Source organism: Tachypleus tridentatus, chromosome 12 (genome assembly GCF_004210375.1).
Source record: "Tachypleus tridentatus isolate NWPU-2018 chromosome 12, ASM421037v1, whole genome shotgun sequence".
Taxonomy (NCBI): Eukaryota; Metazoa; Arthropoda; class Merostomata; order Xiphosura; family Limulidae; genus Tachypleus; species Tachypleus tridentatus.
In genome coordinates, this window is record NC_134836.1 from 92,157,900 (window position 1) to 92,176,593 (window position 18,694).

The following is an 18,694-nucleotide window of genomic DNA, read 5'->3' on the forward strand; positions in this document are numbered from 1 at the left end:
TAATACATACTTTCTCTGCAGGAAGATAGTCTACTTATGAGAGACTATAATGACATCTGAATGAAAAGCAAATCTGACCTGATCAAGACTTGAACCCAGGACTCCAAGATTATTGATTGATGTTTCTATTAACTGAGTTACCAGGGCTTCAAGTCCAAAACTCATGCAGATCATTCACTATCCTGGCCATCACATGCTTTACTGTACATACCATATATGATGTTAACCACTTACTTATTCACATACTGTGTAAGGAGTACATAGGCAATACATGCACTGTCTTCACCGAGTAGATGGACTGTAGGATTGAGAACTGTTGTATTTATATGCTTGCAATTTCTTCCTGAAACTTCAAAATAAAAAAAACATTAATATAGTGATTTTATATCCACTATGAAAGTTATTTAGTGTGGTAATTTCAAAAACCACTGTGCTATTACAAATATGGATGAGATAAAATAAAATAAGGCAAGACTGACATCAAGGGCAGAAATCACTTTAATAAGCATTTAAAACTGATATATTCCACCTAAACCAAGGCAAAAGTAAATCATCTAAGCTGTACAAAGATAAGTGGATTCCTGGGCAACTGTAAATTGTGTTATAATAATCAGTGATGTCGAGAAAACCCACTTGTAGAGAAATATATATGCAAAAATGGCTCATTTGGGTTGAGAACCTGATGATGACCGAAGAAGGTCGAAACGTTGTTCGCTCTTCTATGTAAAATATTTTCTCAACCCAAACGAGCCATTTTTGCATATATATGTGTTATAATAAATTTTGTTTTTGCCTTTACTGAAAATCTGTGAAAAAAAATTCAGGATACTAAAACAAAAGAAAAAGATAAAACTGGTACAGTTATTTGTGTTCTCAATTGTTGTTTAACAAATCATGCTTTATTTCAAATTTCTTTTGGTCAAAATAATGATATCTTTAAATATTATAATTTCCAAATTAGATTTAAATGCAATAATGTATACAATAATGGAAAGTTGCAAGTTATTTTTTTATTGCAAGTTGCAGTAACTAAATATCTTCATATATATTTCTCAAAAAACACTGTTCATCACAGTACATGTTTCCAGGATTAAACCTAAAATCATTTAAACAAAACACCTGTACTAATATGTAAGCTGGAATACAGAGTTAAAACTTGTTTGGCTTCAGAATGAAAGACAGTGTACTGCTATTACTATCTATTTCTAATACAATAGAAAATTTAATTTTGGCATGGTTTACAAAGAGTATTTTGCATTGCTCATTTTAAAAATACTTGAATAAATCAATGAAATGAAAACTTCAGTTTTTGACTGTTAAAACTTTATTATACAAGTGGTTTGGTCATATATTTGGGTAAGAAAGGACATTGTATCAAATCATGCTTAACATATCAATTTTAGTTATTGCAAAAACAAAGCTTCACTTGTAACATTTTGAATCTTGGAATTTGAAAGTCTATATCCAACAAACACTTAAGACCTGATAATATTCATCACTTAAATTGACCTGAAGTCATGGTTTAAAACTGATATATTTATACATTAAAAGTATTCCAATGTTCATTAAAAGGAATTAAAAACAACATTTAAGTATTTCTGTAATAAAAACGACACAAATTACTCATTTACCACTATTGAAGTAAAATTTATGAAAATCCACCCCTTCAACTAAATTACCCAAGGCTTCAGGTTCAAAGGCTGTTATTTGGGGATCACAGTATTTCCTGAAAAAATAAAATGAAACTGAATATTTTACCTCTACCAACGAAATCACACCAACCTATTATTACATCTTGACTGGTATTTATTATAAAATTGAAAAAATACTGTAAATTACTATCTCACAAAAAATAAAATTGTTAAGTTAACTTCTGTTTTGTAAATATATTTGGATAAAATAATATTAAAAAGAAATTACACAACTAAGCAAAAAATACTCCTACTAAAACATATTTCTTAATTTGATTTTTAAAATATATTTTTAACATACAAATCCAAAACTAAAAAAACAATAATAATAATAATTTTCTAACAATTTGGAGTATTTTGTTTGATTATACAGATCTTAGATAGTAGTAAAACTTGAAACATTTCAAATTTTTCTCGATATTTTTGATAAACTATATAACATTTCAACAAAAGGTGGAATATATTCAGCTGATATACTGTTGACAGTAAATAATTTTATCAAATTGAACCAAGTTGTTTTAATGTGAATGCAGATAATAACTGTCACCTAGAATTTCCAGTCAAAATATATTATTTCTTACGTGTAACGTTCAAAATCCCCATTGTTTGTGGCCTCGATAAGCAGCTCTGTCATTCTTATGATTTCTGACTTGTGTGCTTCAAAGACAATGTTTGAAAACAATCAGTTATTTATATAACCACCTGTATAATACCACAATTACATGATAATAGGAATAATTATGTTTATAATGATGATAAATTTACATACAAAATAACAGTAATATGATGGTTAATAGTTTAAAATTTCACTTTTACCTTACAAGTTATCCATAAACATGTTGAAAGGAAATATAATAATTAAATATATGCAACTTAAAGAATGATATCACTTATGGTTATAACTTCATCTTGTAAATATAAGAATTACATTGTACATAACAGGGACACAGGAAAGGTATTCAGCCTTGAAAGAGTTACATAGAATGAAGATGATACATATTTATCTAAGAGGACACATAACCAAATTTCATAAAACCGAGGTGTCATTACATTTGTATACAGTAAAAACAACTGAAAATCAAGGGCTCATAGATCAAAAACGTATATAATACGGAGATCCTTAAAGTATTTCAAGTGAGATGCAATCACAACAATTTCAATCTGGTCTTCCATTATTTGCAAATAAAGATATACTAAATTTTGATGTGATGCTAAGGGCAAACTAATAGAAACTTTATTTTTTGAAAGTGACATCACACATGCATCTTGTAATATGGAAGACTGGTAGTGACACTAAAGAATTCTCTTTTCCTGCAATAAATAATAGATTTTTGTAGTTTCACATCTTTATGACATTCTCATATATAAGTGAGATGCAAAATTACTTTTCAATGCCTGTTTGATTTGATAATTCCATTCCAATAAGGTTATGCCCCTGGTCTTATGTAATGTTAGCATGTTTAATGTTTTAGTGACATAACGTTGATGCCTAAATTTTCTAATACGATAAAAAAAAACTTTATAAATGCCTCGTATGAAATTGCTTAACAGATTTCTCTTTATTTTATCATAGAACATAAAATAAAGTTGTGGGTTTGACAAATAAAATCATGCTTGGTTGTCAGTTTAAAGGAAATCCTTCATTTGTATATCCAACAAGAAGTACTTGAATACAAAAACAAACAGTACAAAGATATTGCAACAAAAATACAGAAAAGTAATATAGATAAATATACACTATGAATGTTTACAATACACACACTAAATAGAATAAGGTTGATCAAGAAAATAACATGATACTTACGATCAATCGAACCAACCTTATTAATCCTTATGGCTAAAGGGACAAAGAAAGACAAGTAAGTAAAGCAAGGACACTAACAGCTATCTACAAAGAGGAAGTAGGAAAAATTTAAAAACAAAAGATACTTCATAGTTTATCATATGACTGTATCAAACACTGTTCTTCTACTGTACTTCCTATAAAAGACCACACTTCAAAATTATTTCATATTCTAAAGCAACTGGGTTAAGCATGACATAATAACTGCAATTAACCTGTGATATAAAAAAGTAACTAAAAATTATGTTTTATTTCATATTTGTTTAAGTAAGTTGCATTAGCTAATTTTCAAATTATATTGCTACTAATAATTGAGAGTTGCAGTATTTGTAACCAAAAATTATTAGATATATGGTATTTATTCCTAGATATATTAATGTGAAACATATAAACATTATATCTCCGAGTTAGTATTTTTCCCAGTGCAACAACGTTTAAGTAATGTTTGTAATTATGAGATATGATTACAGATCATTGGTTGGTAACACTCTTTTTTCACTCAAGTAATCCTTCCTCAAATACAATAAGATTAACTTATTAATTTAATGGCATCTTAGAAACTGTGATATAACTAGACCCTAAGCAACCTTTTAAAGCTGAAGTAAACCATGGGGCAAAATAAAATACTTAAGGAAGGCTATCAGTTCACAATGAAAGAGGTACCCACCTCGAATAAAGGAAGAGAGTTGGCCAGGCTCAGATTCAGGCTTGGCTACGAGTTTACTGTCAGGAATTGGAGCTTTGACTTTAAAAACATAAAAGAAGAAAGAGCACACCAAGCCAGGTGAACATAAAGCAAATGAAGCTAAAACAAATAATAATCTAAGGGGCTTTTACTGGTAAATGCAAGGTATAAAGAAAAAGTTGAATACAGATATTTGTACATCCATCTAATATAAATTAAATAAAAGAAAGAAGCAAATATTTCTACCAACCCTTTGCCCACCAATTGAGTAGATTTGACAACTTAACTTTACATGTCATGAAATTTGTTGTTATTTAAAAGCTATATATTAATTCAGAGAAATGTGTTTATGTTTTTAGACAAACATAAGAAAATCTCATAGGTTCTCAGTTTTCTTAAAATAAATTTCTGCCAATTCAACTTGTATTCAGTATACTATTGCTGGAAATATTATTTCTTAAACAAACACCAAAAATGTTTACACATAGCAAGCACAAGTGAGTTTTCATGACTAGTAATGAAATGTTTCACAGACTCTTGACATGTTCTTGTATAAGTCTTATCACCATATCACGTAAAAAAAATAAAAGACTTTTAAGCAGTAAAAATCATTTTCTTTCGCCTTTATTCAACAAACAATCTAATTTATGATACATATCTCACTCAAATCTATAATTAAGAGAAAGATCCAAGTAGTTGTAGTTTACTGATATTTTTGCAACACTTAATGCAGCTAAACACTCAAGTATTTATTAAAAAACAGACAAGTCTGTTTTGCCACTTAAGTTAGTGGCTATTTACATCTAAATGCTAAGTTGTATGTAGTCCAGTAAAAATCAAACTGGACAACCCTGGGGTGACAAATACTGATTGGTCCCAGAGGTGGAACTCAGTGGGGCATTAGTATAGTTTTAAAAATAGTCAAAACTATAATCTTAATATAATTTCTTTTAATCATGAAACAAAAAAATAAGTTAGTTGAAGAAAGATGTGAATATCAAAATTGTTTTTCGATACCTTTCCTTCTGCAAGTACAATATTTAACTGTCCTCACAGGTGTGAGTGCATGGCGATTCGGTTAAACATCTCTTTAGTCAGTACTTGAAAAAAATCAATTCTGCCTCATTTTGTTATTTTTTCTTTTCAAGGACAATGCTTAATTTTTACTTAATTGTATAGCACTTGCACCAAAACAATAAGGTTATAAATAAATGAATATTTTTTAAAGGTGCCATTGGAACTTTAGTTACTTGAAAAAAATTAGTAACCATTTGTGTACTATTTTAAGTACAACAAACTCACAAGAGTGATAGACTGAGCTAGTTTAACAGCAAACAATCTTCAAAAGTAACTGTTTTATGACTACAAGTCTCTTAGAATTGAGAAAAAATTCAGTTACCTCTGTACAAAAATATGTACTAAACTCATATTGAAATAACAGGAAGCTCAAAAGCCTTAAATAACACCATGAAAATAACTAGATGGCTAGAAAGACTAAAATTATTGAAAACTAATTTCTAGAGCCAAACAATTTTTCTATCCTGTTAGTTTCAATCTGAAAATTACACAAAAGTAAAGTAAAAAGAGAGCTATAAAACTGTATAGCATGTATATAAACATACTGACATATTTAAGTATGTGTTATTTTTAAATTTAACCTACTTTGTAAGTTATGACCAAGGTCATAATTATGGTTTACTTGTTATTTAGCACGGTGCTAACCAACAGAATATTTGTATTATGTTCAATGCAAGTAATGTTAGCTAATTTTAAGCATTATAAGATTTCAGAGTTACCCAGTGAGTTACTGGAGGGGGAATAACTAATGAAAACAGCTTTTAATATGTATGGTTTTAAAAAATGTTTAGAATGTTTTACATAGATATATTTGCTTAGTACATATTACTATTTGTTTTCTGAAAATAAGGTACTTGTGGTAAACCATGATCCAGTATACATTAACAAAAACATTTATGCTGAACTATAAACAAGGCAAAGATAAACAAGATCTTGGTCAATTAAAAAATAAAACAATAAATCATATGAAAGTAGTTTTATTATTATTATTATTATTGTTGTTTTAATCTAAATATATATAAGGTACTAAAGTTTGAATGGTTTATCAAACATAATGCAACATAAAGTACTCTGATACTGAAGTAGTAGGCAAAAGGTTGATAGAATCAAATAAGGAGACAAAAATGTGAAGACATTTTGAAAGATTTCTAAGAGCAATAATGTAAGAAAACAAAAATAAAACTGAAATTGAACTAGAGAATGAAAATATAATAAAGTGGAACAAATCATTTTCCTTGAATGTTTTTAAATCACATGGATAAAATAATACTTCCAGATAAATGTTTAAGAAATGATCAACAATACAATGAATAGAGTAAACTTCACCTGCCTACCTGAATCAACATGGATGACAGTTTTGCTTCGATCTGGACCAGAAGAGTTACTGTCTATGATGACGGCCAGAAAGAAAATTTAAGGTGGTAATAAAAAGAGCATACGTAATAGCAAAGTTAAGTAGTTACAAGTAAAAAGAATAAAACAAGAAAAAATTATTTTGCAACGTATAGAACAAGTAAAATCATTATAAGCTTTAAAACATTTGCACTTTAATGTCCTTTGTGGGCCACCCAATAAGTCAAAAGAACAAAGGTCACAAGGTGATACTGTTAATTGGAGAAAGAAAGTAAGTTTATTACGTTCAATTTAGATATGCTTTCTTTAGCCAGTTGCCAATTTCTGCTAAGAGAACATCAAATGAACATTATTTTTTTAAGAATAATGCATTAGACCTAAGGGAATTAATCACAAACGAGAGAAAGGTGTGGAGTTATCTGGAAAGCTACATATACACACACCCACACTATATTTTCCATTTATTTGTTATATTAATGATTTTATTAATTTATTTAGTTTTTTCTAGGCTCAGTATTTTATTCTTGAAAGATCTCAGTGAAGTTATTTATTACAAAACACACTCCTTTTGTTGATTGAATTTGCAGTTACTTGCAGGTTTTCCTATTTAACACTTGTGGGAAATTTGTTTTACCTAAAAATACCATAGTTGTACGCATTCATGTCTTATATTAATCAACAGGAATCATGAAAAGCAAAATTTTATAAAATATGCAGCTAAATTTCAGATATTACACTATTTCATGCATGTGGTGAAGTTTTAATATAGTTCTATATTTGTATATACAGTAGAGAACCACACAAGTAAATGGTTCAAATGGTTTACACTATTTCTAGCAACATATCTTATTGTAAGTAGGTTATTTGGAGCATATGTTAACAAAGATGAGATTAAGCAACAATCCTTTATTATTACTTAAGACATCTTTTTGTTTCATAAATAGCTAGCAAAGGTTCTCACTTTACACAATGTAATTACTTCTTGAAATAAAAATGTGCCTGAAAAGGGGCTGGTATGGGTATTATCACTTTTACTAATAAAGCAGAGAACAATGTTTCAACCTTCCTAGCTCACCTTCAAATTTTTAATGTAATTATTTCATTCGTTTTACAGGGATACCATGTATATGTATAGAACTACTGAATACTAGCATAAATTTTTCTACTACTGGCATCATCTTCATTTTTACATCAATATTTTCTAAGTTATACTTTATATGTAAAGTAAAATAGAAAATTCCTGGCTGAAGGTGGTTATTAGTGGATACAGAAACATGTAAAATATTATAATATTTATAGCAAAAATAGCTGGGACACATAAAGAAATGTTAATAATAATTAAAAAAAGACACACACAAAGAATTTAGTAAAGAATGGGATAATAAAATATAATATAATAAAACATAAATATTAGTATAAAAATATATATAATGAGTATAGTTTTAACTATAAACATAAAATAATTTTGTGTAGAAATGTTGATTCAATTTACTTATAAGGACATTATGAGCTTTGTTACAGATTCTATTAAAAATATGAGTAAGGAGAAACATTAAGTTTAACATAGAGTACATAAAGATATGTTGAGCATTGTAATAATGGATGTACAACGTATGAACCAAGTTATATGAAGTAAGACCCCGCAACGTCAGATATGAGTAGTCAAAAAAGTTATGAATACAGTTTAAAGAGAGTGGATATTACAAATGTAGCTGGAAAATATCAAAATACATCAAGATTTAACAGTTTTTACTTGCCATGTTTATTTGAACAATACAAAAATTAACGTAACTGCACACTCTGAACATATGATAAATATACGTATGGATAGATAAATATTCATGCATGATGGATGTATGACAGAGTTAATTGAAGACATGATGTCTGCTAGCCAGAATGGAGAGCTATAATACTCTGTGAAGGCTTCATTGGTACTGAATATTGTAGATACAGTATCAAAGACATATTATTACACACTTTTGCTTGGAAGTTCTTGTTTATAGTTATAGATGGTCTAAAAAACAATACACACTACAGGCTAAGGTATTTACATACAAATTACATTGTTATATGGTTTCAGATATTACCATGAATGACATAGATCAGTATGGTAAGGAACAAGGGCACCAAGCTTAATTTTCTCAGGAGTGAACTAGTGAAAAATTCATTAAATAAGAAATAAAATGGTTCCTCTCAGAAACATTAAGAACATCTTCTAGCTTCTGTTGGTAAGAGTGGTTTTACCATTTTTTTGTGTCAGAAAAAAAACTTTATATACTAAAATAAATACTTGCAAACATTGAATGTTTTAAATACAGTTTTAGATTAAATGCAGAAAATACAAAGAATAAAAAAAAACAAAAACCAATAACACCATGCAAAGTTTTTACTTTTTTTTGTTCATGGGCAAAAGTGCTATTTCCCAATTGCTTATGCCTAAAGTAAATGAAAAAAACCTATTTTTCTCTTTAAACTTTGCTTTTGTGTCCTGGGCAATGAAATTTTCAAATTTACCCATTTTCCAGAACATTCTGGGTAGATTCAGTGCTGTGTAGCCAATAGAGAATTTTCTCAAACTTTCAAAAATTTTCAAAAACCTTTCAGAATTTTCCATAGTAATATATATACACATACAGGGGCTCACCACTCACCACTTCAGTTTAGTTCTAGCTGCCTAAGTGAACACGTAGATCTATCTGATTTTATCAGAGATGGCATCAAGAGGCTGCAAGCATTCTGCTACATTGTGGCAAATTTATCAAGACAAGAGGTAAAAAGTACTCTGACAGCATCTGCTTTGAAGTATAATGAGTATGGCTGGGAGGTTATCAGAGACTTCAAAATGGTGGCATTCCTGATGAGTCTCCAAGCAGGCTTTAACACGTTTCCCTGTTATCTCTGCCTTTGGAACAGTAGAGACACCACAGTGCACTACAACAGGAAGCACTGGCCGCAACAGACAGAGTTCTCTGTGGGGAGGCACAATGTCAAGTGTGAGCCATTAGTGAACCTCCAGAAAGTGTTGTTCCCTTCATTGCACATAAAACTGGGTCTTGTGAAACAACTTGTCACAGCTCTTGATAAATAGTCTGCAGCCTTCAAGTACCTTTGAGACTTCTTCTCTGAGCTGTCTGAGGCAAAGGTCAAAGTTGGTGTCTTCGTTGGACCACAAATAAAGAAGATCCTGGGGTGCACAGAATTCTACAAGAAGCTTAGTAAGAAGGAAGAAAAAGCTTGGGGCATCTTTGTCACAGTGGTTTGAGGCTTCTTGGGCAATTACAAGGCCTAAAATTATGTGGAGCTGGTTGAGGCTTTGGTGAAGAACTATGGTAAAATGGGCTGCAGGATGTCCCTGAAAGTCCATATCCTTGACACTCATCTTTATAAATTCAAGGATAACATGGGAGCATACTCATAGGAGCAAGGCAAGTGCTTCCACCAAGATATACTGGACTTTGAATGCTGCTACCAAGGAATGTATAACAAAAACATGATGGGTGACTATATTTGGGGGCTGATACATGAAAGTGATTTACATTACAGTTGCAAATCTCAAAAAACTACTCACTTCTAAACATTTTTGATACCTTTAGTATAAATACACGGAAATCTTAATTCATATGTTGTTTTATTCAGACTTTATGCAAATTTGCCCATTTTTACATAAAAAATAGGGTAATTTCTAAATTTCATTATCCAAGTCACAAAAGCAAAGTTTGAAGGGAATAATGGCCATTTTCTGTACTTTTACAGCATGAGAAATTAGGAAATAACACATACTATCAGAAACAAAAGTTATGTTACATAGTGTAATAAATTATCAAATAAACAAACATGCTAACCATGTTTTGTTTTTTTGGGGCAAGTGCAAAAAATATGAACATAATATATGGCTGCTGTATGTGATATTGATCATACAAGTCAGTTTATTTGGACATAAAGACAGGTGAACAATATAGTTAAGCATCTACTATAATTATGAAAAAGAAAACTTTCACATCGATGTAAGTATAAATTCACTAAAGTACAATCAACCTAAAACTCATAAAGGGCAAATTCTTATGAACAGAAGTGTTAAAGATGAATTAGATTGCAGAAAAATACCATTCCAGGACAGTAAAATTTAAAATCCCATTGATACTGCTACGAAAATAATATAAATTTGTAAACAGACTCTGTTCTTACTGTACTGAGAGTAAAACATTTCAAAACGTGAGAGTGTGATATACTTATACTTGCTGTACTGCATCTTGCCCTATGTCTATGAAGACTGTGAATATGTAAATTCACAGGTTTCTTTATTATTTTAGTAACATGAACTCATCATGCAATTAGTCACATAATTTGCTGCACAGAGTTAATTTACTGAGGCAAGAAGAGAATGAAGTTTAAAGAGAAAAGAAAAAAAATTAATAGTTGTAGGAAGGTTTGAATGTGGCAAAAATTGACACATGTTAAACATACGACATATCAGCATAGAAAGGTCACATTAACAATTCAGGATGAATATAAATTGCATATAAAATGCTACCTCTAACATCTTCTTCCTCCAAGGTTGTACTACTGTCAGTTGATTCTTTAACATGAGCTCCTTCACCTTTTTTATTTATAATGCTTCGACCTAATGGACACAAAGAATCAAATAAACATACAATCAAACACAAGACTATACTTAATCATTAAGGTTTGTAATAATGATGCAAAAGTGTGAAAGAAAGATATACTCTACAGTTTTCATATAACAAAAATATGCAATGTGCACATTAACACTTACACACCATGGAATAAGATTTAACATATCATTCATGAAGGTTGAAATAAGCAATCTATAAATTAAATTGAAGATGGAAGCAGACAGAGTGCAAGAAATGAATTCAAGTATTAAATTAGTATTTTATAACTTAGAATAATCCATTACATAAATCAGTTAATTTTCAACTATTTAATGGATTTATTGTTTAATAGTCATAATCGTTTGTTGTCTCAATAATTATCAATCTTTATGAAATGCATTGATCATTACGGATAGTGTAGCAATACGACAAACTTCAGTGGTTGCACTCTCATCTATTATGTCATTAAGATGACATTTCCTCTCTTTTGATAACAGCTTTCTCTGTGTATGATAGTTTTTCTAAAGGCACAGTAAAAGAACCACTCTGTGCCTCTTTACATAAAATGCCATCATCACATGCTACGAAGTTCAGGTTTCATCATAATTGAGCATGACTATGCACTAAATGCTGCTGTTAACTGATTCAGTAAGTATACAGGATCTTTTACTAAGTCATAAGTCTGAGGACCTACCAAAGTCACTGCTGACTGATCTGTTATAGATGGCATGACATGTCCCTTTTATGGGAAGTATTTATTATTTCTTTGTAGATAATATGACAGACCTGTGCTCGTTTTATTCTATTTAATGTTTTATATTACTATTAGCTCCTAAACTGTCACCTTTACAATTTATTTACTGTGGTTTAAATAGGGTTGTTGCTGTTATGAATGTATTACTTGACCTCTATATAAAGGCAAGAATACTAAAGATATAAAACATGTTGGCAACATTTATCTTGTAGGAGAAACTTCTGGATACTTGACATCACAGTTTTGTAACTGTTACTTCACAAACAACAAAGAAGCAAAAATAACTCGAACAAAATTTTTATTCATGATGTTTCTTACATTAATATATTCCATCTTTGTTACCAAAATGTTGCAATAAGAGTCAAATGGATATAGAAAGACAAAACTCTTACTTGTAACAACAGACAGGAATGTTGGTTGAGGCATAACAAGAAACATGTTTATAAACTTTCATCTACATGTACGTATAACTGATAACACAAAATGTGTGCATATTTAACTGTATATGATTTTACAATTACATATGCCCAGGTAATACAATGTCACACTATAATAACTGTCTTTAAATGTTAGCTTTATCTTTTACATACTGTAACAGATTTACTGTTGTACATTTATTTTAATGCTTATGTTTGTTTCTGAATAGTTTTCTTTTTTGCATGTGACATATATTCTTCACTGTGTATTGCACAGGTTCCACCTGATCTTGAGACTTGTAAAGAATTCTTTAAAGGGAGAAGCAACAGTATTTGTTTGACAAAAGCAAACAAGAATATTTTTGAAATTTCTATAAACACTTGTGATTCCTATAAAAAGCAGCTAACCATGAGGAAGAGAATAATATTGGACAGCTACAGTCAGTACGTTATAAGCCTAGGAAGCTGTAATTGTAATTAATGTCTATTAATCAGAAGACTACAGAATTAGACCAGAAATGTTATAGATTTTAAACATTAAAAACTGCTCGACTTCAGTGCATTACTTTGGATGTTAGAATTTCTATGAAGACATCAAATATCTTCACTGGAAGGAGTCAGCTTGTACCTAGTGTGAGGCCAATCAAGAAACAACAGCTAGATAGCATAAACAAGATGCAATAATATCAACTCATAATTGATTTGCCCAGCATGGACTTGGACCATTGATAAAATATTTAGTTTCTAAGTCAGATATAAAAACTCAGTATTGTCTGTAAGTTTGTAAAACTGTTGTATATAAACCATAATTTGTAATAACTATTAGTAATAACTATTATTATAAAATCTACTGTTTTGATATTTGTATATTAAAATATATTCATGTTAAAAAAAGGAAATTGTGTGCATCAATCTTGTTGGCAAATAACATAAATTTAATACATATTAACATTTAATTAACTACTAAGCTCAAATTAAAATTCAGGTTATTTGAAGTAGTAATATGTGACATACATAATGTAATAAGTAGGACTCATCTAAAATGAATAATAATGTGTAACAATACAATCTGTGAATTCACTAGTAATTTGAGCTGAAATCTATAACTATTTGTGGTATGAATGTAATGGATAATAACTAGTGAAAATCACTTGTTATTTTTATTAAATAAAATTCGTGTATTAGAAACATTTCCTAAAACCATTGTGAAAGTTCAATAATGAACTTAATGTTTGCTTGTAATTTTGTAATTCTAACTGATAACACTTATGTATTAGAAACATTTTAAGAGCATGGTGAACATGTTCAGGAAATTTTGAAAAACAAGTTCCTTTTGTTCATTATGGTTTTGGATTTCGTGCAAAGCTACAGGCTATCTGTGCTAGCCATCCTTAATTTAGCAGTGAAAGATTAGAGTAAAGGCAGCTAGTCATCACCACCCACCGCCAACTCTTGGGCTACTCTTTTACCAATGAATAGTGGGATTGATCATAACTTTATAAAGCCCACATGGCTGAAAGGGCAAGCATGTTTGGTGTGACGTGGATTTGAACAGTGACCTTCAGATTATGAGTTGAGTACCTCAACCACCTGGTCACGCCAGGGCCTTTTCATTATAAAAAAGGATTCACATTTCAAAATGCAACTGTTGAGCTGAATCTGGACTTTTATAATCATCAAGGAAAACTTTCTCCTCGCTAAACTCAACCCTGCTATAATATATATTGATGGACTTCAAAACATTCAGATTTGGCATTTGAACAAGTATAAAGTATCCATTTCTTATATAAAGTGTGTTGTTATATTTATTTTACAATAAAATACACTTACACTTAATTCATATTAAAAACACACACACAAAAAAAAAGATAACAGTTGTACTGTTATCACACAAATAAGTTTGAAGATGAGATATCTTAGAAACTTATATTATAAACAATTATATGATACAGGTACTCACAAGAAAAGTTACGAGTTACCAGCATTGTTGTCAAAATGGCTCCCTGAAAAGTACAAAAAATTAACTTAATATTCTAAATTGGATCTTAAAGTGAAATACAAATTTTAATTCTATCAGAATTGGATATATAGTTGTGTGTGTGTGTGTGTGTGTGCATATACCATACATTATGATAATGAAGATCATAATGAAAAAATAAAAGATAAACTGTTTCTTGTGACTAAATTTCTAAAATGTAGGCATCAGACATATTTATTTTACTACAGAAATCCAAATGATAGAAAACATTCTTTTCTTACTTTTTTTTCTTTTTACAATTATTTTGCCTTTAAAAATTAGATTATTTCTGCTTCAATGCTTACTTGTACAGTAATTAATTAATATCAATAAACAAGTTATGTAAGATTTAGAAATTTCAAAATTAATGACATACCTACGAGGAAGTGGTAGATGTTTGTGGTTAATCTCATATATGTGATTTCAAAGATATCTGCTACATATGTGGCAATAATATTAGACTATTAAAAGAATCCTGTGATATAAGACTAGCAGTACAAGTTTCTATGTGAATTTCACAGTAAATCTCTTAGTAATCACATCAAGTAATGTAAAAATCCACAATTGTATCTATATTAATTCACCATAGTTATTATAATTACAGCCTATTTGTAGTATTTCTATACTATTATCATCATTCCATGGTATTTGTATGAGAGTATTATAAGAAGCCTACAGTATATCTGTAGTAAATTGATTATGCCAATTTTAAATGATTATGTCAAGAACCTTAGAAGATTTCTATGGTTATAAGGAAAACGTATTACATTAGTAAATTCCCATAATACTATTCAATTTTTTAATATAAAATATTATCATATATTTTTGTTGTTGCAGAGAGACACTGTTTTTCTATCGTTTCTTCTTCTTTTAAATTGTCTGCCATTCATTTATTTCTTGGCAGACTTTAACCTCAGTAAGGTTATACCTTAATCCAATATGCCCAGACAACTTATTCATTTTTTGATTAAGGTCTTTTAAGGATTTTATGGGGTCAAAGGTAAACAACCCACAAATGTATATCTTGGGTTTCAAAATGAAAATTGACACAAATATAAATTTTCATGTGCCCAACATTGATATACAAGAAAAGTTGGATCTTACCATTTTGAATCTTTACAGGAGGGTTAGAGCTCATAAAAAAGAAAATTTTTTAGTTTTTTGACAATTATTCATCCATATTTTGGCCAATTTACATGGGAGTTGGCATAAAGATAATCTGTTACATGTCTCAAACAGAGATAGAAAAATTTTAAATTTCTGTGTTTTGCTCAATTTTTGAGAAAGGAAAGCATAATTTGGAGTTTTTGTGAATTATTCGTGTGAATGTCAACCAACTTACCTGGGAGTTTGTACAGAGATACCTATTTGCAAGCACCAAGCAGTGATATAGACAGTTTTAGATTTTTCTGTGTTTTTTTACAATTCTTCTGGTGTCAATATTAACCATGTTGGAATTGTGTGGTGGAGCTACGTTGCATTCACCAGTGAATGTTGGCCTTTTTAGTTTAAAATAGGACTTACTTTATGTCTTTGAATGATGCTATGTGACATAAATCATAATAAGTTGCTTTTTTTAAATCAAGTTCTTACTAGATATTATGACTAGCTAAAAACATATATCAAAAGCATATTAGCAAAATATTTTTTCTTGAGGTGTAAGTTAATGTGTATCACAAAAACTAAAAATTATTATTTTCCTAGAATCTAACAATAACCAATTTTTTTTCCACACTAGAAATATTAAAGCTTGCATTTAAAAATAAATATTCAGTTTGAAATGTAGTGTTCAAATAATAAAAGAAAACTTTTACTATACACTTAAACTAGTTCCAGCTTTTTAAAAAAAAAGTCAATAATCTAACACTACCTTGAGTTTACGTCGAGCATTGAACTTTTTCAAACAGTCCACAGTTTCTTGTCGATGAAGTGTTGAAGCTACCCTCTCTCTCTGCTAAACCGCAGCAGAGTGAAAAAAATGTGAGAAAATGTCTTATTTAAAAGTTTCCATACAGTTGCCATATAATTAAATTATGCAAATATAAAATCTTTTATCAATCAAATACAAACTTAGTAAACTTTAGATTTCATAACTGTAATTACTAATAACATATAACATTAAATTTTGCTGTGTTTCTATTCTCTGTATCTTTGGTGCTTGAACTGATGACCAACAGTTTAGTCAGCCAACTTAAAAAAGTTGAATTAATAGTATAGATACAAAATATTTCAAAACAATTCTTCATGTAGTATAAATTTTTGAAAGTATGGTTCAACCATATATCATGAAACTTTTTTAACCCTTTCACTGTGCAAATAATCTTCCAGCTGATTCCCAAAAAGTGTCAGTTAGTCATAAAAAGTATGAATTTGACCCTTTATTACTTTTTCCTTAAAAACTGTATTGGATAGTGAAAAATACTGGTATAAATCACAAACTGAAGAAAATTAGACAAAGTGTTCTCCAGTAATTGGCATAAATAAAGGTAAAACTAAGTGAATAAGAGTTCTAAACTATTACAAAATATGAAAATTATTTAAGATAACAATGTTCAAAATATAAATAAGATGTCTTTACGTAGATTCTACATATGTTCCTGCAAAGTTGGCAATTTTGTAATGAGGCATATAAACATCCAGGCTTCACAGTATAGGACAGATAGGAGGATGCAGACAGGTTTGGTGATTTTTGGAAGTGTGGGGAAGTATTCCCATATATTGCAGTAGAGAGAAACGTTTTTTGGTAGTTATTGAGTGGATTTAAATTTCGTTGTCAGTGGGCATAAATGTTTATTCGGATATACCCAAAGTATGCAGCAAATGGGTTAAGAATAAAGTAATTTACACCTCTAGGTAAAATAATAAAATGGCATGTCTAAAAGCTGCTCAACCTTTATTGCTGTATCAAAAATATTGAAATATACAAAACAGAACTGAATAAGACTAAGTTTATAATTTATTCTTTTTGTAATTAAAATATATATGATTTGAATATGTTTTATAAGATTCATTGAAAATATTTTATATATTTAAAAACCTATACACGTTTACCTAAGGTAAAAAAAAATCTTTTTCTTGTGTCAAAACTGAGTCAAAATGCAGTACATGCTTGTTTAATTTAAGTGATAGATTTCTTTCAAAATTCAATTTTATTATTCAGACTCAGTATAAGGTGGTAAAAAAGTAAAACAGAACTCACTGCCAGGAACTGTTCAAATAGGAAAATTGTTATTCTTATTACACAAATTTATTATAAAATAAAGTCAATATTAGTGTATGATAAATATATTAAAATACAATAAAAATATTTAACTTAATTACACTGTATAAAGGTGAAATAAAATACTGTGAGAATGGAAACAGCCTCACATATCCTACACATTTTAATGTCTTACTACATCATAATCAGCAGTGCAATAGTTAAGAACTATTTATACACATTGAAAAAATAAGTCAAATTTACCTCTGTTAGATGTATACAACTGTTCATTTCAAGTATGATATGAAAATATTATTTAGCTTATAAAGAACATTAATGCAACTTATTTTTAGAAGAGATAGTTATGGCAAGTGTGCTTATATAACTGTTGATGAATCATTTGTTGCATAGTTGAAGCATTGTAAATTGACATCATGTTACTCAAACCTTTTGAATTTTTTTTGTTGTTTTAAGTGAATATTGTTGCATCATAAGATCTTGTAGTTTGTAGAAAGTTCTAGGTCTCAGTCTATATTTCTGATATATAGATCAATGAACAAAATTTGCTGGTCTTATAATTAAAGATTAAATTAATTTAATAGAAACAAAAAACTGGTATATAGAATATAACATAGAAATGTGAAAATATTTATATAGGAAAAACTAGTAGGAATTTAAAATACAGAAATAAACGAGCACAAACAAAACAGCAATACAAACATTTTGCCTTTAGTTGAACATGTAAACGAATTTAAACACAATTCAATAGGAAAAATCTGCAATTTTAACACAACCTGGAAACACTAATGGTAATAATATCTGTGAATATATTATACCAAATGTAACATAAACCATTTTAAAGCATTAAATAAGAATAAAGGACAAGAGAGGAATGTTATCAATAGATGATGTGAAATTATTTTTAATTAAGTTAAATTGTAAGTAAATTGGATCAAGAATTTTGAATGTATATGTGTGTGTGTTACTTTATACAAATTATTTAACTCCTTATGATGATGCAGTGAGACATCAAAACATAGTGTATA

General features: G+C 29.3%; 1 protein-coding gene across 6 annotated transcripts in view; it reads right to left on the reverse strand.

Annotated features, from left to right (window-relative positions):
• The window catches only part of LOC143233996 (calcium/calmodulin-dependent protein kinase type II delta chain-like), a 159,032-nt gene that overhangs the window by 7,825 nt on the left and 132,513 nt on the right, over positions 1 to 18,694 (reverse strand). For 2 of the 6 annotated variants that reach the window (XM_076470979.1, XM_076470976.1), the window contains 9 exons: positions 16,320 to 16,403; positions 14,393 to 14,435; positions 11,181 to 11,270; positions 6,631 to 6,684; positions 4,202 to 4,279; positions 3,496 to 3,528; positions 2,273 to 2,348; positions 1,632 to 1,726; positions 235 to 349 (listed from right to left, as the gene is read on the reverse strand). In XM_076470979.1, the coding sequence (XP_076327094.1) occupies positions 235 to 349; positions 1,632 to 1,726; positions 2,273 to 2,348; positions 3,496 to 3,528; positions 4,202 to 4,279; positions 6,631 to 6,684; positions 11,181 to 11,270; positions 14,393 to 14,435; positions 16,320 to 16,403 (668 nt within the window). The remainder of the gene's footprint in view (positions 1 to 234; positions 350 to 1,631; positions 1,727 to 2,272; positions 2,349 to 3,495; positions 3,529 to 4,201; positions 4,280 to 6,630; positions 6,685 to 11,180; positions 11,271 to 14,392; positions 14,436 to 16,319; positions 16,404 to 18,694) is intronic. The other 4 variants (XM_076470977.1, XM_076470978.1, XM_076470980.1 and 1 more) reach the window with 4 other exon arrangements.